Source organism: Coloeus monedula, assembly GCF_965178545.1.
Source record: "Coloeus monedula genome assembly, chromosome: 8".
NCBI lineage: Eukaryota > Metazoa > Chordata > Aves > Passeriformes > Corvidae > Coloeus > Coloeus monedula.
Window position 1 is genome coordinate 24,735,564 of NC_138788.1, and position 21,741 is coordinate 24,757,304.

The 21,741-nt window shown below is 58.1% G+C and overlaps 2 protein-coding genes across 5 annotated transcripts; one reads left to right on the forward strand and one right to left on the reverse strand.

Annotated features, from left to right (window-relative positions):
• The first annotated feature begins 30 nt into the window (after positions 1-30).
• On the forward strand, positions 31-15,104 carry MMS19 (MMS19 homolog, cytosolic iron-sulfur assembly component). The gene is made up of 31 exons (XM_082285727.1): positions 31-154; positions 3,791-3,839; positions 4,595-4,695; positions 6,177-6,262; positions 6,680-6,754; positions 7,313-7,382; positions 7,580-7,708; positions 7,918-7,979; positions 8,256-8,342; positions 8,655-8,729; positions 9,003-9,080; positions 9,382-9,520; positions 9,861-10,015; positions 10,192-10,270; positions 10,542-10,667; positions 10,979-11,060; positions 11,404-11,501; positions 11,857-11,994; positions 12,223-12,378; positions 12,626-12,725; positions 12,883-12,985; positions 13,094-13,168; positions 13,303-13,429; positions 13,512-13,612; positions 13,688-13,744; positions 13,856-14,042; positions 14,155-14,237; positions 14,337-14,501; positions 14,579-14,638; positions 14,760-14,860; positions 14,940-15,104. Exons 1-31 carry the CDS (start codon positions 40-42, stop codon positions 14,965-14,967), a joined length of 3,087 nt encoding a protein of 1,028 aa, XP_082141853.1. The 5' UTR covers positions 31-39; the 3' UTR covers positions 14,968-15,104.
• A 379-nt stretch (positions 15,105-15,483) lies between these two features.
• Positions 15,484-21,615, reverse strand: ZDHHC16 (zDHHC palmitoyltransferase 16). 4 transcript variants are annotated; one of them, XM_082286083.1, is made up of 11 exons: positions 21,569-21,615; positions 19,095-19,641; positions 18,682-18,876; positions 18,372-18,460; positions 18,138-18,166; positions 17,800-17,933; positions 17,518-17,565; positions 16,889-16,974; positions 16,485-16,608; positions 16,342-16,412; positions 15,484-15,994 (listed from the first exon to the last, which is right to left on the reverse strand). In XM_082286083.1, the coding sequence occupies exons 2-11, from the start codon at positions 19,329-19,331 to the stop codon at positions 15,880-15,882; spliced, it is 1,128 nt and encodes a 375-aa protein (XP_082142209.1). In that variant the 5' UTR covers positions 19,332-19,641; positions 21,569-21,615; the 3' UTR covers positions 15,484-15,879. The 4 variants fall into 4 exon arrangements, with proteins under 4 accessions (XP_082142209.1, XP_082142208.1, XP_082142210.1 ...); XM_082286082.1 differs by adding an exon at positions 20,591-20,737 and having other exon boundaries at positions 16,342-16,608; positions 21,569-21,604; XM_082286084.1 differs by lacking the exon at positions 17,518-17,565.
• Between the last annotated feature and the right edge of the window lie 126 nt (positions 21,616-21,741).

Sequence of the window (21,741 nt, forward strand, 5' to 3'; positions counted from 1 at the left end):
CGGGGCGGGGGCCGGGCCGCGGCCCTGCGCGCGAGTGTCATGGCGGCGGCCGGGGCCGGGCCCGGGGCCGGGGCCGGGATGGAGGCTCTCGCCGCTTCCGTCCTGGACTTCGTGTCCGGGCAGCAGGACGGCCGCGGCGCGGAGGTGGCGGCAGGTACCGCGCGGGGGCGGAGCGGGACTGGGCGTGGGCACGGCGGGGGGCCGGGCTGGGCCTGGGGCGGGCGTGGGCACGGTCGGGGTGCGGCGGGCGGGTGGCGGCGGTGTGGGGAGGGGTTTGGGAGGAAGCGTGTGGGGCTGCGGGGCTGGGTAGGGCAGGGTGTGGAGGCGTGGGACGGAGCGTGTCCGTGGGTTGTGAGGCTGCCGTGCGGGGCACGGCACGGGGGAATGGGTAGGGTAGAGCCTGCAGCTCGGAGCTGACAAGGAGATATGCGGTAGGAGTGGGATAGCAGCGAGGGTGAGGGGCTACAGGAGCGAGGCAGATGTGGGTGGCAGAGAAATCGACAGTGGGAGGAGAGCTCATGGCCCTGCTGAGGTACTGTGGGAGGTGACTGGTGCAGACTGCCCTCACTGTGGTTTCTCCCCCTTTCCTAACAGAGCTTGAGGCATTTGGTTTCCTTGGATAATTTATCCTTCTGCTTGGAACAGTTGAGTGACTGTCATATTAGGGAAGTTACAGCTTCAGGAATGTGGCTTTCTAAGGATAAAGTGATACTTTTGTGTTTCTAGGCAGTGGCTTCAGCATGTTTCAGGAAGGAGCTGAGAGAGCAGAGAACGGCTATCTTTATATGTTACATTACACAGAGGGGGGTAGCTTATAGACCTTTCCCAAGGCCTGATGGATTGTGAACTGCTCTGTAGTGTCTTGGTGATGAGATGAGCTGGCAAAACATGAAGGTAACCCAGTGGCCCATGTAACACAGAGTGAAGAAAATGCCAAGGAAATTTGGGGGAATTCACTAAGCTATGTGACATTCAAGATGTTGCAGAAGGGTTGCACAGTCTCTGACATATTTGGGATAGATGTGGGGAAGGATAACCTTACAACTGCTGTTGTTGCCTGATGTCATGTTACAGAAGCGCCTGGAGAAAGCTTTGTCTCTTGGAAGACATACAAAGGGAATTGCCCCCCATTTTCTCCCCCCAGCTCTTTTCAGCCGTGTGGCTGTTGTGACAAACCCACCTTCAAAAACGGGGGGGGCTGGCAAATGTCCTTGGGCCCTTCTGACCTCATACGGAACCACACATCAGAAAGGATTAAATTGCATTATGTATCCTTGAGTAAAAGGGGAGTTTTTTTCTAAGCTCACAGCCATTGTGCAATTGCTGTAAGAAATACACTGAGCTTCCCCCATTTGTTGCTGAGGACTAAAATGAGCATAACTTGGCAAGTGGCAGAAAGGCCTTGGTGCTGTCACAGGCAGCTTGGGCTGCGTGGGTCAGTAGGTGGCAGGAGGAGGCTGAATTCATCTTTCTTAAAAAATGGGGAAAGAAGGATACTGCTGTTACAGAATCCATTACACATTCCCTGTGAATGTTGTGCTCACATTTTGAGGGTGTGGGGGAGACAAGAATGGAAGGCCTCCAGAAGTGACTAATACCTAGGAGGACTCTGTGTGAAAGGGAGACAGACCTGTCAGGAAAGGGAGCATGTTGGTTCAGAGTAGCAATCCAGCACAGGGTGAATGGCTTGCTTCTGTTTAGTCTCTGGGAACTACAGGAATCCCAAAACAGGAGAGCAGCCCCTCCTGGTAAAAGAGATTCAAGGTGCCTAATTAACCTTGGAGCACATGTGCTGCTGTCAGATGTGGAGGCAGCAGTTTCAGGGGCTCACCGCTGTGCCTGCTGTGCTCATGAGGCAGGTCCAATTAGCTGTGCTGGTGCTCACACCACGGCCTGTGCGGTGCTGCCCACGAGCACACCACGCTCACAGGCTGTGCCGGGGAGGAGTGGCCAGTGGCCACACCATGTGAGGCAAAGCTGGTCACACCTGGGTCCCTGAGAACAGAGGGAGCTCCCTTGCTGAGCTGAGCAAAGGAGCTGCTGACCTCGCTGCCACTGACCACGAGGACTGTCAGTACCTGGCTGTGGTTTGGCCATCACACTGCAGCTCTTTCCTGTTGAGTAGTCATTGTGTAGAGCTGCTTTCGCTTTCTGCAGACACAGAGAAGCAGAGCACTTGGCCACAGAGATGGCGTTTATCTCAGACCTTTTCTGTTATGATGCAGAGGCACAAGGGCTCTTCATGAGCTTGCAGAGTGAGATATTGGGATGCTGGATGTGGACGGGCCATCCGAGCTCTCCCTGCAGCCCATTCTGCCTTGGCTGGTGCATAGCATCTGCTTGCTGTTTCACTGTTGTTATTCTGCAAGAAATTTTGCCAGCACATTATGGCTGTCTCTGAGGGCACTCCCTGTTCAGTCTGTGCCTGTCAATTCCGAGACCTGCTGGGCTCTTCTTCCGTGCAACTCCCCTTATCTGTTCTGTTCCTCATTTCAGGCTCCCTCTCCCTGCTGCGCCAGGCAGGATTGAAAGCTCTGTCTCTGGAGTCGGGACTGCCTGCTGTCAGAACACTCTGCCAGAAAACACTGTCATCCCATCCCTAGAGACAGCTCTATGATGAACAGTGTATCTTAATACTGGAATTAACTGCTTAGGGAGAGACAGTAAATGCTTGCAACAGCAGGAGACACAAGCTGGAACAAGGCTTGGGAAAGCCCATAATGAAACCTATGGACTTCTGAGAGGGTGAATGCCCTGTCAGTCGTGTAGGTTCAGCAGGGCAGAGAGGTGAGCAGGTCCCTCCAGAGTGCCCAGAAGTGCTCCTGGGCAAAGACAGTGAGTCTCAGTGACTGCAAGGTGATTTGGATTGTTTTTTTTTTTTGTGGAGGAATGCTGTTTTGTCCAGGTACAGAGTGAGGGGTCTTGCTTGTTTCTCAGTAATGTCACTTGACACCTGGGCTGCAGGTTAGGGGTCTGAAGGTAAGGCAGTCCCTTGCCTGCCACCCCATATCTGATCAGAGGGCGTACACAGAGCTTTCCTTCTGGGAAGCTGTCACATTGGGAATGGGTGGCAGGAATGGAGAACCTGCCCTTCTGCCAAGGTTCTTGTAAGGTGCAACAAGCAGGTCCTTACCAAAGCCTCCTGAGGAGTGACTCTTCCCCCAGCTGAGCTGCAAGAATATGGAGGGAGGAGGTGAATGAGGCAACCTGGTGAGGTATCTGAGTCAGAGTTGGAAATAGACTCCAAGAATCCCAGAACTTTATCTTTCTCTGACCACAAAGCTGCCTTTCTCCCTGCCCTTCATCTTGGAGGAAGTTTGTGCCGGTCTTGCTCAGCACAGTGTGGAGATGATGGAGCCAAAGTGGGAAGCTGAGTGATCACTAGTGTCCGGGCTGCTTGTTCAGCCAGTTGTCCCTCAGGAAGCACCTGGAGAGCTGCCCTGCATCTCCTCACAGCATGCTCACGTTAGAGAAGGGGGTTTTAGTATCTCAGTCAAGTAGAGCACAGCAAGGCTTCTCTCAGGAGCCATACATACAGCCAGGCTTCAGGGAGAGGGTGAGGCAAAGTGCGAGCAAGTTCTCCCCTGGCTGTCTGCTCTCAGTCTCAGAGGTGTTCGCAGGCAGGGCTGGAGGCAGCTCCACCAGTTAAGTGTACATGGCTCCTTTGGTGCTTAGTGAGGAGTCGGCACTGACCAGCCTTTCCCACTGCAGTGCTGTGATGCCTCCCAGCATCCATCTCCACTACCATGCCTGCATGATCTCTGGTTCACTCTTTGCCTCCTTTCTCCAGGGGTGAAAGATGGAAGGTGGACAGTGCTGCAGCTTGTGGAAGCCCTGGGGTAAGAAAAGCCTTGTGCAAGTTATACATCGGGTAAGGGCATTGCAGGGGACATTCCCACAAGGAGGCACAGTTAGAAGGAAAAGTGTGCTCATCCAGGATGAGCTTCAGCACTGGTAGACACATCGCAGCATGCAGGATGTTTGTCTGCTCATAGCATGGGGCTTGAGCAGTGCTTTGCCCTCCTTGGACGTGGGAGCTCTTTGGGAAAGAGCAAGGCCGGAGCAGCTCTTGATGCTCTCCCAGGACAGAGGAGAGATGTGGCAGGCAGCAAGCTGCAGGGCACTTTTCAGTTGGGGCTGTCCCCAGCAGGAGCTGCCTGAGCACACAGCTGCACAACACCATGTCACAAGTTGGCTGGCACTCAGCTTCTGCTTCTGTCTCCAAACTGTCATGGCCTGGGCTCATTTCTCCCTAGCTGGGGTCTGGGTTTGCCTAACTATAAGAGGCTTTACCCTTTTGACCCTTGAGAGCATGATGCAAGAGCATTGATCTTGAGAGCATGGTGCAAGAGCAATTTCTTTTATCTGACTTGAGAACTTGGATTTCTTTCTGCATGGTTCTGGGGCTGAGTGCACACATGCAGCACGGACAGGGGGAGAGGAGTCTGTTCCCACCCTGCCAGCAAGTCAGGCAGGATTGGGTCCACAGAGTGGCACCTCTTTGTTTTTGTAATGTGCCTGCTCAGGATGTACTTCCTGCTTGGATGTCCCTGCTCACAACAGGCTTCCTGGGCTTTCTCCTCCCTTGGCCTAGGTTTTGCCTGGAGAACACAGATCCTCGGATGCGAGGGCGAGGCATCCAGCTGTTGTCACAAGTCCTGCTCCAGTGTTACTCCCTGCTCCAGGAGAAGGAAGGTAAGGGATGTTCTGGCCTTTGAGTGGCTGGCTGGGGACAAAGCCTGTGCCATTAAAGTGTCTGTCCTGCAATTGGCAAAGGGATTGATTTAACACTGTGACAACTTTGTACATGTCTCTAAGAGTCAAAGTCCAAAGAGGGCACGAGGCTTTGCACTGCAGCCTTTTTGCCAGCCTCACCACACAATTCAGGTCACTGTCTGAACACACCAAATCCCTGACAGCGAGTGTTGCACACCCAGTTGTGCTCAGCGCCACGCAGGACATGTTGGGGATACATCTGTATGTCAGAATCCTTGGGTGGTGATTCAGAGCAGGAAGACTGTCCTTCACACACCAAATCACACTGCAGCCTTGCAACCTGACCAGGTTAACTCAGGAGGAACCCTGAGGCCTGGGGAGGAGGGGAGATCAGTGTAAGGATGAGAATGGAGTGTGGGACTGGAGTGGGGAGAGGAAGATGCCCTGCTCATAGAGGCAAGGAGAAGTTCTGGCTTTGTTAAATGCCCCGTAGCAACTGGCTGGCAGCAGGGAAAGCCAGTAAGTGCTGACAAACTTTGGCTTGGGCTTGGGGCCCTTGCAGATGGGAAGCTGAACTTAAGCCAGCAGCCTGGCTAGACAGGGGGCCCAGCTAGTAAGTGAGGTGGAGGAAGGGGAGGATGGAAGCAGAAGATGCTTAGCCCTTGGCATTTGGCTGTCTTTGACTGAAGTCAGGCAGGGCTGAGAGCAGCTGTGCATAGAACCTTATCTACTGGAGCAGCTGGAGTCAGGTGTGATGACTGGTGGGAATTGGGGTGCTCTGAAGGGGCAGCCAGAAGTGGAGAGGTTCAGTAGGGATGCTTGGCAGAGAAAGAAGACTCAGGGCAGCTGAGCAAGGGGATGGAGCTGGGTTAGAGCCTCGTGTCCCTGCTCACGCAGTTCATTTCTCAAGCGCTGCGTCAGGCTGCCTCCTGGGGGGCTGAGTTTCTGCAGCAGCTGTGGGCACAGGATGCTGCTAGCCGGCTCTTCCAGTCTGCTTCCTGCTACCACTCCCCAGGGCTGGGGTGTGCAGGCGCCCATGGCCGTGACTCAGGGGCCAGGAATGTGTTGTGGAGCCAAGTGTGAGGAAGCCAGAGCTCCTGCCCCAGCCCTGTGCCCCACCCCATGACATCCTCCAGGCTCCGATGAGCTGACTGCCACTCTGCTGCTGGTGTCTGCAGCCACATGTCTGGACAGGTCACGGCAAATGCCTCTTGGGTAGCTCCGGCACCTCTGCAGCAGCCAGAGGTGGGTGCTGATCTGCTGCAGTCAGGTGTGGGCTGCTCATGAGGAGAGGGCAAAGGTGTTGGAGCCAGGTGGGTGCACCCACCAGTGGCAGTTTGTCCCATTCACCAGTGCAAGATGTGCTCGCTCTTAATCCATCAGTTTGTGGTTGAGCTGGGGCCAGCACCCAGCAGCTGTGTTTCCTAGGGCTAACACACATTGGTGTCTGTTTCTGACAGTGCTGCATCTGGTCCTGTTCTATGAGAGCCGGCTGCAAGATCATCACCTGGTGATCCCCTCGGTGCTCCAGGGACTGCGAGCGCTGGTGAGCTCGCACCCCCAGCCCACAGTGCTGGGATGTGCTCCAGAGCAGCGTCAGGGAGGTCCAGCACCTGGGTGTGGGTTGGAGCAGTGTGTCAAGCAGGGCCTGGCTGGGCTGTCAGCCCATCTGGCAGCATTGCCCTGTCTCCTCTGTTCTCCTGCTGTGCCCCTTGTGGAGGAGCCAGGAGAGGAGACTGCCTTGATTTCCTGCCTGTGTTGGTATTGGGGCAAGGATTCCCTGGCCAGCCTGGGGAGCAGTGGTGATGATGGGCATCTTGTCCTGTTTTGTCTGGGGAGGGGGTGGTGAGCTCTCCCTGTTGTGGAAGAGGATCCTGCAGGCAGCTGCTGTACAGAGGCAGGAGCTCTGTTACGTGGCTGCCATCATGGTATTCTATTCTTGCTTTTCTCTTCCTGTCCTCAGAGCATGTGCGAGGTGCTGTCCCCAGGGCTAGCAGTGTCTGTGCTCAAAGCCATCTTCCAGGAGGTACATGTGCAGGTGAGCAATGTGATTTCCTATCCTCCTGTTCTTGATCTCTGCTCCTTGTGTGTCTGGGGATGGCCTACCTGCCCTGAGGACTGGCCACATTCAACACAGTGCAGTGCCTCTGCAGGGCTTAGAGATGGCTTGGCTCACTGCAAGAGAGACTGTGAGAGACAGCAGCCAAGGATCCTGTTTGGCCATTGTCCTCTCTTTTCTCAGCCCTAGGGGAATTATTTCCTTTTGCTCCATTCTCCAGGCTGTGTTTAAGTGCCCCCAGTCCAATTCTCCTCCAATTTAAGATTGTTTTTGCTGGCAGTGCCTTGGGCAGCACGCGTGGCCCTGGTGTGACTGATGGTGCATTCATGCAGTGATGGGACACAGTCGTGTTCATGTGCCATTGCATAGGCATGTGCACACTTTGCATGTGATAAATGGGATCTCTGTGCCAGGAAGCAGCAGCTGAGTTGCTGGGGGTCCTGCTCTCTCTCAAGGGCATGTGGTGCCCATGGGGTAGTGGGTAGCTGTGCTGCCATGTGTAGAGGATGGTTCTGATTGGTCTGCTCCTCCCTTCAGTCCTTGATGCAGCTGGACCGCCACACAGTCTACAGCATCATCACCAACTTCATGAGCACCAGGGAGGAAGGTGAGGGGGCAGATGCCAGAACCGCTCTGGGATTGTTGAGGCTGGGAGAATTACTTGCTTTTACCTTCTCCAAGGGCTCTGTGGCTCTGCCTGGGAGAGCTGGAAAAGGACTGTGGGGCTGGGGCAACTTGGCTGATTTAATTCCGTATTGGTGAGGGCTGATGTCCTTCACCTGCTCATGCTCCTTCTTTCTGCAGAGCTGAAGGGCCTGGGTGCTGACTTCACCTTCGGCTTCATCCAGGTCATGGATGGGGAGAAGGATCCCCGCAATCTGCTGGTGGCCTTCCAGATCGTGCGTGATCTCATTGCCAAGGACTATTCTCTGGGTGAGCCTAAACCTGCCATGCAGAGCTGACTGGGAGACATGTCCCTTTTCTTTGAGCTGTTGGAGGGATGGTTGTTGGGCCTGATCAGGCCTGGGCTGGTCCCTAACACACTTTAAAAGCTGCAGAGCTGGCCTGTCATGGGTACTAAACATAGCTGCTGTGCCTTTTTTGCCCAGTATCTTTGCTCACTCCCTCTCCTCTGTCTGCAGGTCCCTTTGTGGAAGAGCTGTTTGAAGTTACATCCTGCTACTTCCCTGTTGATTTTACTCCAGTGAGTGAGTCTGCTGTGTGCCACAGCCTGTTCCTTCTGGTGTTTTCTTAGGGGGTTTTGTCCCCTCAAGGGAATGGGATGAGAGGGTGGCCAAGAGTCTTGGCTGGGCAGTGTTGAGCTGTGAGCTGTGGTACACAGGCTGACAGGCTGGTACCAAGCTAGCTCCAGTGGCACTTGCTGCTGCCTTGCTGAAGATGAGGTGATGCAGCCTCGGCTGATGGCTGGGTTGGGATGTTTCCTGACTGGTGGGTGACCTGCTCTCTGCTTCCTTTCCAGCCCCCCAATGATCCTCATGGCATCCAGAGGGAAGACCTGATCCTGAGCCTCCGGGCTGTACTGGCCTCCACGCCCCAATTCGCTGAGGTACGAAGCTCCTTAGGGATTCTTGAGCACCTCACTGTTCCCTGAGCACAGGCTGCCTTTCATAGTGCTGCAGCTCCTGCTGTGACTCTGTGGGACAGGAACAACTGGGACCAGGAGCTTGCACTTGGGCAGCCCTGTCTCCTTCTGGGGCTGTTCATGGGGAGAGTGCTGACTGACATCCTGGGAAGGGGCTGCCTATTGCAGGTACCCCTTCACCTCTGCTCTCCTGGCAGAGGCTGAACTTGCAGCCTTGCAGGGCCATGGACAAGGTGGTGCAAAGGGTGAGCTGAATTGAAGTGCTTCTCTCTGCAGTTCCTTCTCCCTCTGCTTATTGAGAAGTTGGACTCAGAACTGCAAAGTGCCAAGCTTGACTCGCTGCAGACTCTGGTAAGGAGGGATCCCCTACTCCCTTCAGCCCACTGTTGATCTGTGGCAGTAGCAGCTGCCAGCCACTTCTGAGCCCTTCTCCCTGCCAGCCAGAGACTTTCCCTTGCAGAGCCACAATTTCCAGAGTCCTGGTTTGGCCTGCATCACTCTTTCCTGTTTTTCTTGAGTGATTTGTGCAGCTCAGCATGAGCCTGCCAGGATGGGCAGTGTCCCAGCACTGTGTCCACCTGGTACTGGCTTCTTTGTGATGCTTTCACTGGCTCCCTCTTGCAGACTGCCTGCTGTGCCATCTACGGGCAAAAGGAGCTGCAGGAATTCCTCCCCAGCCTCTGGTCGTCCCTGCGCAGAGAGGTGAGTACTGCAGGGCTCCACCATGGCTGGGCTTCTGCTGAGCAGCAGTTCTCAACCAGACCAGGTGGGCCCCATATCTCCCAGCAGCCCACACCTGTGACCTTGGACTGTCCCAGTTGAAAAGTGGAGGGGACAGGCCAGCCCTATCAGCATGTCCCTGTGGCTTGAACATGCTATGCTGCATGTTCAAATCACATGGGAAATGAGGCAGGAGCCTGAGCCCTTCAGCCTGCGTTGGGAGCCTGAAGCCTGCGGTTGTTGTCGACATGGAGTGCAGCTCATCCTGTGGCCTTTCCTCCAGGTGTTCCAGACAGCGAGCGAGAAGATTGAGGCGGAATGTCTGGCTGCACTGCATGCTCTCTCTGCCTGCCTCTCCCGCTCTGTGCTCAGCTCTGATTCTGAGGATCTGCTGGATTCCTTCCTCAGCAGCATCCTGCAAGGTAACTAACAGAGACCCTGCCGAGCAGCCAGGCCTGAAAGCATCCTCTTAGGTAGAGATTTGCACTCCTCTTCTCTTTCAAGCCTCTTCTCTTTCTAGTCCTCACAGCCACTTTTGGCTTTTCCAAGGTAATTGGCTGCCGGAAGGGAGGACAAGGGGATTGAGCTGCTTCCCTCTCTGCTGGAACTGCACTCTTTGTGCACTTGGGGCTATGGGAAGCTGCTCAGTTGGGGAGACTGTGCTGCAGCTCAGAGCTGCTCCCAGCCCAGCTATCAGCTGTGTCCCCGCACGCGAGGCAGAGGAGCTCTGCGCCGGTGCAGTTGACTCCCAGCCTATCTCAGATTGCAGGCACCATCTGTGCGAGCCCGACATGAAGCTGGTGTGGCCCAGTGCCAAACTCTTGCAGGCAGCAGCAGGTGCCTCCCTCCGCACCTACCACCGCATCACCCGCAGTGTCCTGCCCCTGCTGCTGGAGCAGTACACCAAGCACACGCAGGTGAGGGCCACCCGCTGGCTGCGCAGGGCCTGGGGGAGCATGGTGTCTAAAGGGATGTCCTTCCCTGGTGTGGTTAGAAACCCCATGGGCACCCTGTGGCCTCGCAGCGCTGGGCTGAGATGCAGCTTTGTCCCAGCAGTGACAGTGATCTGGGTTACACCTTTGTGTCCCTGCAGAGCAGCCAGAGGAGGACAATCCTGGAAATGCTGCTAGGCTTCCTGGAGTTGCAGCAGAAGTGGGGACATGTGGAAGAAGGTGAGGGTGGCTGGTCCCTCTGGAGGCATCCGTGTCCCAAGGGCTGCTGGCTCTGACCTCACTTTCCTGTATGCTGACAGACAAGGAAAGCTCACTGGCCAGTGTGGCTGCATGTGCAAGCCCCTGCCATGTCCCAGGGACCCTGCATGATTGGGTGTCAAATGCAGCACCCCAGAAAGGGTCTGTCAAGTGCTGTGGAGGTGCTATCACCACACAGTGCAAGATGGTGGCTGTGTGGTGACAGGCAGTGACTCCATGCCCCTCTCTCCAGATGAGAGCACTCTGCTGTCGCTCCAAGACCCAGTTTGCTCTGTGGTGTTCTCGGCGCTGACGGATCCCAGCGTACAGCTGCAGCTGGTTGGGATCAAGGCACTGACTGTCCTGGGCTCCCTGCAAGGTTGGTGCCTTGTTTTCCTTGAGGAGACAGAGGGAGGTGTTACTCTCTTCTGAGAGACACAGTGGCTGCTGGAACATCCTTGCCTGCTGCCTGTAGGTGCACAGGAGTAGTGGCAGCATTTTGTACCCAAGCCATGAGCTCCAGGGACATTTGCTCTCTTTCTTGCCTGTTTGTGCTGGGCACCTTGTATCTCTGGCATTTGGTGTGCTGCTGCATTGCTGCCCCTTGGATGAGGGGGAAGGATCCTGTCCAGCACACCAGCATCTTTGCCTTTGGCCAAGGGTAGGATTCCTCTATGGCTCTTGTTCCAGGCTTCCTGTCTTCCTCTGGTCTGGAGCTGGTTGTGGATCACCTCATCCGTCTCGCTCTGCATGAGGAGGATTCCCAGAGCAGGTGAGGGGTGGGCTGGCATCACTGCAGTCACACATGCTCTGGGAGGAGGAACAAAGCCTGGCTTTGCTGCAGAGAGAGGTTGTAGTCTGAGGGAAGGCACAGGAACTCCTTGAGCTAGAAGACTCTGTGAGATAAACCAGACAATTCATGGGCTGCAAATGAGAAAGTCTGAGCCTATCAAATCAGGAGACTCTGCTCTGCCTACCTGAAGAGTGAAAAAAGCAAATTGCTGAGAAATGAGGTTCTGGAGACACCTTCTGGCCAGGTCTGTGGAGCTGGTGTACAAGCAGCCCTGGATTTGCAGTCCTTGCATCACCTTTTCCATTCTCTTTCCCTCTGGCAGTGAAGCAGCGATGGAGGCAGCTGGGTCCCTGGCCCCCACCTACCCAGAGGTTTTCTCTGGACGCATGGTACCCAGGCTTGAAGAGGAGCTGCAGTCAGGTAGGGCTGGGGAAGGTGTGGTGACTGGTTTTGGGGTAAAGCCTTTCCCATCCCCATTGGGCTCCTGCCAGGCAGTGGGGCTGTGCCATATGGTATAGGTTGGTGGCTGTTCATGGGGGATTCCCAGTTGCAGGCACTGTGTGCTGGCACAGGGAAAGCTGTGGCTGGTCTGGTAGCTAGGATCACCCTTGTGGGAAGGAGCTGCCCAGCTGCAGAGCAAGCACTGTGCCTTGAGCCTGGCGTGGACTGGGTCTGCCACGCTGCTTCACCCCATCCACCCTGGCAGGGTCTAGGCCCTGGTTGCCCTTGGGTGGGGTGACCCCAGGTACCCCTCTGAGGTGTGTTTCCTCTTCAGAGCGGGAAGAGAGCTACCACAACCACCACTCCTTGCAGCAGCGCTGCCTGCAGGCCCTGGCAGCTGTGTCCACCCACACCAGCATCGTGAGGGATACTGTGCCTGTCCTGCTGCAGCATCTCCAGAAGGTGCAGAAAGGTAATGGAGCTGCTGCAGGCACCTCCACAGAGCGTGTCTGGGCAGGAGCTGCCTCTGTTACTGGTGATGGCTGGAAGAGAGCTGGAATGGCAGTGGTGCAAGGAACCCACACCTGGGCTGTGAATCCCACTGGTGGAGTGGGAGTCAGAAGGGCTGCATTGTCCCGGGATCCTGGTGCAGATCAGGGATGTTGAGGCTGTTTGATGTGATGATGACTGTGCCCTGCAGGGACCGAGGCCAGGAACACAGAAGACATGGTCTCTGTGTGCCAGAGCCTGCACCGCGTGGCCCTGCAGTGCCAGCAGGATGCGGAGGGCTGCTGGTACTTCCACCAGACGGTGGTGCCGTGCCTGCTGGCCATGGCTGTGCAGGCAGCCATGCAAGGTAAGTGCAGGGCTGGAGGGGGAGAGGGAAGAGCAGGCAACTCCCGGGCTCTCAGGGGTTCCTGATCCTGCAGTCAGTGCCACTGCTGATACCTTCTGGCACCCGTGGCCCTCAAGAGTGGGCTCCGCTGCTTCCTGCCACTGTCCCAGAGCCCTGCCCCAGTCTGATGGGGGTTCAGGGGGCTGTGCCTGCCTCCTCCCTCTGAACAGCAGGCCCCAGCAAGTTCCATTCCTTCCATTACCTGCAGAGAGCACCCATACACTGCCAGGCAAGGCACTGCTGGAGGAAGAGGTGCTGGCTGCCATGATCCCAGTCATCAGCGCTGCCACCACGCACTTGAGCCCTGAGTGAGTGAAGCTGGGGCAGGAAGCTGGATGCTCCATCGTGGGGAGGGAGCAGGCTGCATGGCCCCTGCTGTGATCTGTACAGGGTGACCCTGTGCCTCCTGGGAGGTCTCTGGTGACCCTTCCAGAGCAGCACATCACAATGTCTTTTCTCTCCTAGGCTGGCTGCCCAGAGTGTGTCTCATGTGGTGCCCCTCTTTCTGAACGGAGAGGTCTCCTTCCTACCCCAAAACAGTTTTCCCTGCTCCTTCCAGCCTTTCGGGGTATGTTTGGTTATTGGGGCTGGGGCACCAGAATGGGTGGGAATGAGGATGTTGGCACAGGCTGGCAGCAAGAACTGTGATGACATGGGCACTGTTCTTCCCTCACAGGATGGGGAGTGCTTGGAGGCACAGAGACGCCTGGTCGCCCTCCTCATGGCCTTCGTCTGCTCCTTGCCCCGCGATGTACGTTGGGGGGGAGCAGGGTGGAGAGGAGCCCTGCCCGAGCACCCTCCAGCCTCTGTGCACAACAAGCTCCATGGACAGACAGAGGGAGCAGCTGCAGCCCTGGGCCATAACACGTTCTGTGTCTCTTCCAGGTGGCAATCCCTCAGCAGGAATGGCTGCTCCGGGAGCTGCTGGCATTGAGCTGTTCCTGCAACTGTCCCTTCACAGCCACCACAGCTGCCAAGTGCTTTGCAGGACTGGTGAACAAACACCCAGCAGGTAAGGGGGCTGGGGCAGATGCCAGGGACCCCTGCCCACTGCTGGCAAGGGGAATAGCTCAGCTTGTCCCTTCTGTCCCTAGGGCAGCAGCTGGATGAAATCCTGCAGCTTGCAGTGAACAGGATGGAGCCCGGCCTTGCGGAGGGGCCCCACCGAATGCAGGCGCTCACCTTGCTGCTCTGGGTAAGGCCTGCCCTGGATGAGTAGGACAGAGGGGCCAGGGGACCCAGCCTGGTACCAACTGTTCTGCCTGCACAGGTGACCAAAGCCCTGGTACTGCGCTACCACCCCCTGAGCTCCTGCCTGACAGACAAGGTAGGTGGTGGTGGGGCTGGGTGACATCTGAGAAACCTGCCTTGCTCCCCCCTGGCTGGCTAGGGACCCCCAGCAGCAGGGCACTCTGCCTCAGGGCTCTCTCCCTCACAGCTGCTGGGTCTGCTGGGTGACACAGAGCTGGGCCCCACTGCAGCTGATGGCTTCTCCCTGCTCATGGCCGAGTCCCCGGACGTGCTGCACAAGGGTTGCCATGCTGACGTGCGCATCATGTTCCGCCAGCGCTTCTTCACTGACAACGTCCCCAAGCTGGTGCAAGGCTTCCATGGGGCTGGCCCTGGTGAGTGGCCACCCCCAGCCCAGCCTCACCACTCCTGGCCCTTTAACCAGGGGACCCGAGGCAGCATCCCCTCCCTCTGCTGGTTGCTTTTAACCATCTCTGCTCTTCACAGATGTGAAGGCAAATTACCTGAAGGGCCTGTCCCATGTGCTCAACCACCTCCCCAAACCTGTGCTGGTGACAGAGCTGCCCACGGTAAGAGCCAGCCTAGGTGGCAGGCAGGGTATGCTGTGACATTGCAGAGTGCATAGTTTGGGGTTACTCATCACTCCTGTGTTCTCCCTCTCTCTGCAGCTGCTTTCCCTCCTGCTTGAGGCCTTGTCCTGCTCTGATCGTGTAGTACAGCTCTCCACACTGAGCTGCCTCCACCCACTGCTGCTCGAAGCTCCCCAGATCATGAGCCTGCATGTCGACACACTGGTCACCAAGTTCCTTAACCTCACCTCCAGCCCCACCATGGTGCGTGCACCCCCTCCTTCCTCCCTGCTGCGCCCCTCTCCTGCCCCTTGTGCTGCCCTCATCCCTGTCTGTTCCAGGCTGTCCGCATCGCTGCCCTGCGCTGTGCCCATGCGCTCACCAGTCTGCCCACAACAGTGGTAAGTGCTCCTGCAGCACCCTGCTGCCTGCGCCTGTATGTAGAGGGGCAAGGGGGTCCCAAACCTCCTGGGGGGCAGCCAGCATCCAGTTCTCTCACAAAGAGCCCCTTCTGTCCTACAGCTGCTCCCATACAAGGGCCGAGTTATCCGGGCACTGGCCAAGCCTTTGGATGACAAAAAGAGGCTGGTGCGGAAGGAAGCAGTGGCAGCACGTGGGGAATGGTGAGTGTGTGGAAGTAGCTGCTGAGGGGGTGCTAGCATGTAGGGGACATGGCTGATGGCACCATCTCTGTCCCTGTAGGTTCCTGCTCGGGAGCCCAGGCAGGTGAGCGCCCTGCATCCCCTCCCTGTGCTGACCAACGGTCTCACCAGCGCCTCGCTAACCCACCAAGTCATCCAACCGATGCCACGGACCCTCCGGATCCTTGGAGCCCAGGACTGCCCCGAGTGCCGGGGCTGGAGCGTGCAGGCCAGCAGACAGCATCCCTCACTGCAGTCCCTTCTCAGCACCCACAGCTGGGAAGGAGCAGTGCTGCTTGTGGCTTGCCCACCCTCTGCTGCAGCCAGGGACAGTGATGGACAGACCCACCACATGTGGAGTGGAAAGGACAGGTCTGTGCCCACGTGTGGTGTGTGACAACCCACGTGCCAGAGGAATAAATATATCTGTTTTTGATAATGCTCTGAGGGTCTCCATGCAGCTCAGGCTGGGTCCTCAGTTCTTCCGTATGTTGAGCAGCTTAAAATGCTGGTTATAGGCCCTTCCTCCTTTTTTCACATTGTGGTCCCTCTCCTCCCATCCCCAGAAGTCTATATCACCCACAAGATAAAAAAAACAGACTCCCTTAAAAAAAAACCAGTATTTAGTGGATGGTCTTAAAAAGACTCCCCAGGGAGCAGTTGGGGGATGGGGGTGCCATCCTCTGCACCCAGCCCTTCAGAGAGAGCTGAGCTGGGCCAATGCTGGCCCGTACCTGTGCTAATGAGGGCAGCACCTTCAGCTGGTGCAGGGAGCAGCAGCTCTGCCACCTTGCCCCTGGGCTGCCTGCAGCCACCGAGAACCAAGAGAGTAGGCATCCAGGCACCAACAGTGTCCATAGAGTTTCCATGGCTCTGGCTCCGGTCAGCACTATGTGCCAGCAGCAGCCTTCTGCGCACTTTGGCCAAAGGAAGCTGCAGCAGTAGAGCGGGTCCCCACGTGCTCCCCTGCCTGTGGGAAGGGACGTCCAGAGCACAGGGCCTCAGATTGCCAGGAGTGGCGCATGTTGCTCCATCACACAGGGAGGCAGGTCCCAGCTCAGGCCTGTCCCGTGGGGCAGGTGAGGAGAGGGCAGCAGGACACGGGTGAGCCAGTGCCTGTGGGGAAAGGGAGGCCACAGCCAAAAGGTGAAGTCTTGGCGCTTCTCAGCTCTGAGGAGCCATGTCCTGAGCTGCCATGATGGCTGAGCTCCTCAGCTGGGATTCTCCTGGCAAAGGTGTGCTGGGTAGGCCACACCTTGTTACCAGACAGGGCTCATGAAGCACAAGGCTGATGATGCCCAGGTCTTCCACACCTTAAAATGCCCAGTGCAGTGCAGAGTGTGGGATCAATGTTCACTGTCATCCTCTCCCACAGCAGCCCAAGAACAGCCCCTGTTGTTCCCACAACCCCAAGAGCTGCTGAGCCACCACCTTCTCAGGCAAGGGCTTCCCCAGGATTTTACCTTGGCACATCCACACCCAGGAACACCTTCCAGTTATCCCAGCTGCCGTAACTGTAAGGGTTCCTGAAGACCTGCAGGACAGGGAGAGGTGCATCACGTCTGGCTCTGTCCCAGCCAGCCCCTGTGCCGTGGGCTGCGCTCACCTTGCCTTTCTTCTGCAGCCTCTGCCTCTCCTTTCTGTTGATGTGCCGTTCAATGCTCGTTTCCCCACGGGTGATGAGGGCAGCGTGCCACAGCGTGAGGGCACCCAGGGCCAGTGCAACGGAGCTAGGTAGGACAAGGGACAGCAGGTGGAACACAGGCCTTCCTTCCCTGGTGCTGCAGCTGGTGGGGGCTGAGGCTGCCTCCCCGCACCCACAGCCACGTTAAGTGGGTCGGCTTGTCTAATCTCCTTTGACAAAGAGACAAAATCTCTCCTTCTCTGTGGCCCAAGGCTGGCAGGGCAGCGACGTCTGCGCTAGAGCGAGCAAGCCCAGCTATAGGCAGGTCTAGGGAGAGCAATGTCACAGGCTTCACTCTGTTTTCCCCAGCCCCTGGCCCCCCTCACCTGCACAGGACCCAGAGGTAGACCACGCTCTTGTGGAAAGCTCGCTGGCGGAAGGAGAAGGTGGGTGGTGGGGTCTGGTAGTATGTCTGAAAAAGGACCAGATGGGGAGGATTACCCAAACTACAGCTTGAAGCCAGACAGGGATTGCTGCACCCCTCACTGCTGCAGGGCTTGGACAACAAGAAAGGACTGCAACTGGAACTAATGCAACAGCCAGGGTGAGGGGGAGGCAGCTACGAGACAGACAGACACCCAGAGCTGGTGTGAGGAGCAGTGGGCTGGAGGTAAGGGGGGCAGGGAACAGCCATGGGACTGGTCAGGACACTGTAGCTGATGGTCAGGGTGAGATGTGTATGCAGTGCTGCAGCTTGAGCAGCACATGCCAAGAAGCTGTCACCAGCCCAAGCCCCTGGAAGCTGGGTGCACAGCGAGGCAGACCCCAAGCTGCTGGAGGCAATGTCCGTAGCAGAGCTGCCTGGCCAGCCCCAGCTCTCTGGCACGTGAGATGAACATGGGGGCTAGTTCTGGTGTGGGGTGCTCCTTGAGAGCAGAGCCCCAAGCAGGACTCAGCCTGCAGGGCAGCTCTGCTCCACACTGCCTGGAGCAGCTGGGGGGCAGGGATGTCCCACCTGGTTGGCGGCCACCTGCAGTCTCTCCTTCTCAAGCAGTTTCATTCTCTAGGGGGATGGAAAACAGGGCACCAGTTATGTGTCTCAGAGGAGTGGGGCAGGGACCCTTCCCCTCACACCCCCACAGGACCAGAGCAGCTGGGGGCCCCGCAGGAGGACGAAGAGGGGAAGCAAAGTCACTATAGGGGCCAGGCCTGGCCCAGCCTTGCTCTGCAAGCTCAGCCTGGGGAAGCCAGGCAGCCTCGGTGCACGGCAGGAGAGGGCCAGGGCCTGGCCGCTCACCTCAATGGCTGCGTAGGCATCCCGGAACATCTCCCAGCCGCTGATGCTGCAGTAAATGCAGCCCATGGTCATGAACAAGCAGAAGGAGAAGAAGTAGCGGTGGTTGTAGTGTCCCACACAGTTGTTTAGCCAGGCTGCCTCTGGGGTTAAAGGTACATAACTGTGACAGACCATGGGTCCAAACCCAACCCAGGGACCAGGGCAGTTCTTCTGGGCCCTGCTCCCATCACCCATCCCTATGCTGGCTGTCTCCTTGAGAGGAGGGACTGGGAGAGAAAGGGGAAGCAGGGCTGGCTCCCCCCAGGAGTGTGCCACCGGTTAGTACTGCAGAAGGATACGGCAGTGGTGGTCCATCTTCAGCACACACCTGGGAGAGAGGAGAGCAGTGCCAGTGTCAGAGCCAGTGCAAGTGGCGTGTTTGGGAGGGGACAGGCACCCCTCAGCCCTGCAGGCTACAAGCGACAGGGCAAGGAGGTGGCAGAGCAGAGGAGAAGGGCTCCTGTCTCACACTGGGGCAGGGGGTGAGGAGCAGGGTTCCAGAGGCTGCCCCAGGCAGAGGGAGGGTGCCCTACCTGTTGCAGATGCTGCAGTGGTGGGTGCGAGCCGGCTTGGGGGCAATGCATTTCCTGCAGATGGAGACGCCAGTGAGGTCGTTCTTGGCCTGTGCCAAGGTCAGAAGAGATTTGTGCACCTTAAAATCTGCATCTCACACTCCTGCATCTCCCTCCCATGACTCCCCGCTGCCTCCACACTCTGCACTGCCCAGCCTAGCTTCCCCAATCCAGAGGCTTCCTGCAATATCACCAGGCTGTTCCCAGTGACCATCTGTAGCTGGCCCCAGTGTCCAGCTGGGAGAGGTTGCGCTGCCGCTCGGTGCCTCACCTGTGGTGGGTGCCCAGGTGAGGTGGTGATGGCCATGTAGTAGTGGAAGACAATCATGATGAGGTTCCAGTGTCCATAGGCAAGGTGCCAGCATATCCAAGCAGGTGTGTAGGTCTGCAGGATGAGGGGCAGCAGGCAGATGTACACGATGGCCACAATAGAGCTCGTCAGCCCAATCACCAGTGCCACAAACACCTACAGAAAAGGGGCCTGGGTCACTGAAGTGGGCAGCGCTTGCTCCTCACTGCCTGGGGCGAGGCACAGGCAGGACAGAGCCAGAGGAAACCAATCTGAACCACACACTGAGGTCCCAGCTCACTTCCTGCTCAGAGCACAGGCAGCCCTGAGCCTGTTGCCCCAGAAGCACACTTGCCCCAGCACCACGCGTACCCTGCCCAGTGAGGGGGACTCACCACGCCAAACCACCGGGTGACATGGTCCACCAGCCAGTAGACGGGCTCAAAGAGGGAGTCAAGCACCACATCGCCGTTGGTAAAGGAGTTGTAGAGCAGGGAGCGCAGGCAGAGGTGCCCATAGTGCCACAGCTGCTCCACCTGCCGCACCAGCTTGAACCGCCGCCGCCGGCCCAGCCGCAGGCACTTGAGGAGCAGGCGCATCACCGCGGCAAACATCCGCTGCCGGCTCCTCATCCCTGCCACACCACGCCTGGGGGGACAGGAGCTCGGCGTGGGCAGGCCACCCTGCTGCTTGGCTGTCCCTCAGGAAGGGCTTCCCCTCCCTTGACGTGCCGATGCCGGTAGTGCAGCTCCCTGAACTGACAGGGATGCCGAGCTGGAGAAGCTGAGCCCAGGCTCCTGGAGGCTGCGGGGCTGCTGTCACTGGGATGTCTCTTTGCACGGAGCAGGGGGCACAGGCCCCTCAGCATCTGGGCTCAGGTGCTCTCTGGTCCCATCTCGTCTTTCCCAGCGGGGAGGGGGCCGGGGGAGTGACACGGAGAGTCTGACTCAGAGGAAACCAGAGAAGGCATGAGCATCCAGGATGCTGGGCCATTTCCCAGCCCTTCCCAACATGTTCAGGAACAGGGGAATCCACACAAGAAACACGTGGAAGAGCCAGTAAAGGATTACCCGTCCTCCCCTAGTCCCTCCTTAACCCCAAAGAGAAGGATGCTACTTCCCTTCACCTCAACTTCTGGACCAAGTTGCAGAGGCCACCCTGTGCCCTTCCCAACCTCACAGCCTCACTCCAAGAGTCCCAACACTTCCTGCTTCTCCTCGCCTGGATCCTTGAACAATGCCACACACCAGCAAATGAGGGCCCCGGGGACAGCCCCGGGCCGGCATTCCCCTGCCTGCTGAGCCCCTTATCCTGCCCAAGAGCTTTGCTGGGAGTGTCGAGGAACCCGATCTGGCTCAGCACACGGGAAAACGATCTGCAGGGCTGGGGGCCCCAGGCCTCCGTGCAGGCAGTACCCATCAATATTAAGCAGCGAGGCTGCCCCAGGGTCCTGCCAAGGCACGTTTTGAGCCTGGGCCAAGCACTTGCCTTGGTCTGGTGCCAGGCACTGGTGCTAGAGCTCAGAGTCCCTCCAGCAGTGATCATCTCTCTGCATTGCTGTGCCCACCAGCACAGCCCCTGGGGAGTAGCACGGAGGGTGAGGGCAGAAGCTGCAGCATCCAGATGAGCTGCCCAAAGGAGCCAGGGCTCTCCTCCACCCTGCCTGAGGAGTGTGGGGTTGACCCCACAGTTGGGAGCTACTGGATATGAGGACACCAGACCCAGCAGCCCATTCTAGGTCACAGGCATGGCTCCTGCCCAGACCTTCTATACCCTGGTAGAGAAGAGGTGGGACATGCAAACCCCTGCACCACCCTCTTCTCCACATTTCCCCTTTGGCTTGCCAAGAGCTTTTCCTTGAAACTCAGCAGGTGCAAAGTGGAGCAACAACCTCCTGCCGTGCAGCCTTTGGGTGGCACACATCCCTGTGTTGTCAGTGTGGTAAAAGACAAGACACTGCAGCCAGAAGCAGGTGTTGAGGTCAGCCCTTCCCTCCAAAGACACAGCACCTTCCTGCAGTCCGGAGAAGCTTCCTCACCTACAGAGGCAGGAGCTGTTGGGCAGGGAACCCACAGGGGAGCCAGCCAGCCTGCTCCAGAGCAAGACCCACTCTGTCCCCAGGCACCTGCCTGCAAACAGCAGCACAACCACAGAGATGAGGCTCCAGCAGAGACACGCAATTTTCCCTTGCCCAGCGGGGCACTGGGATCCGGCCCTCGCCCTGCCCACGGCCGTCCCCACATCCAAGGGGGCACTGAGCCTATGAGAATGGGACAGCAACCACCACCACACACAAGACCACTGACATCACCACAGCCGCCGAGGGGTGGGGAATCTCGGATTTGGCCCCACCCCAGGCACAGACGAGCCCTTCCCCTGCCAGGTCCAGGCACCCAGGTGCAGTCCTGTGGCACCCTCCGGTGGCTCCACAGCACCCAGCTCCACAGCGTCAAGATACTTTCCGGTGTTTAGCCCCATCCTCAAAAGCTGCCCACGCCAACAGCCCCACCGCATCCAGCCCCGTAACACCCGGGTCCCCCTGCCCCGCAGCACCCCGGCCCCTCCAGACCAGAAGCATTCCCCCCACCGCCTCCCATCCCAAGTGCACTCCCAGGGCGACAGCCCCCCCACTGCCTCCCGGCTCTGCACAAGCACCTCCTGCCCCACGAGGCATCCCCCATCGCCTGCCGGCCCCCGCGCTCCCCGCCCCAAAGCACCTCTGTATCGCCGCCCAGCCCGCCCAGCCCCACGGCAGCCGCAGCCCCTCCAGGCCCGCAGCCCCTCCAGGCCCACAGCCCCTCCAGGCCCACAGCCCCTCCAGGCCCACAGCCTCTCGCAGGCCCTGACATCCCCGCCCGGCGCCGCCGACCTGGGCCCGCCGCCTCCATGCCCGGGCCCCGCCGGCCCACGGGCAGCGCCCGCGCACAGCATGCCGGGAGCGCCCTCTGCCGTCGCTGGACTACAGCCCCCAGCAGGCAGCGTGACAGGTAGAAGAGAGCCAATAGCCACGCCGCTTACAGCGCGGCATTGACGTCGGGGACC

Bases quoted from the DNA above. Each gene is read 5' to 3' on its own strand.
- MMS19 (XM_082285727.1), top strand. From the start codon at position 40: ATGGCGGCGGCCGGGGCCGGGCCCGGGGCCGGGGCCGGGATGGAGGCT. The intron at 11,995-12,222 runs GTAATGGAGCTG...TGTGCCCTGCAG, and splicing joins TCTCCAGAAGGTGCAGAAAG to GGACCGAGGCCAGGAACACA. The intron at 12,726-12,882 runs GTGAGTGAAGCT...TTTCTCTCCTAG, and splicing joins ACCACGCACTTGAGCCCTGA to GCTGGCTGCCCAGAGTGTGT.
- ZDHHC16 (XM_082286081.1), bottom strand. From the start codon at position 19,331: ATGAGGAGCCGGCAGCGGATGTTTGCCGCGGTGATGCGCCTGCTCCTC. The intron at 18,461-18,681 runs GTGAGGCACCGA...ACCTTGGCACAG, and splicing joins CACCTGGGCACCCACCACAG to GCCAAGAACGACCTCACTGG. The intron at 17,934-18,137 runs GTATCCTTCTGC...CCCCAGAGGCAG, and splicing joins GAAGATGGACCACCACTGCC to CCTGGCTAAACAACTGTGTG.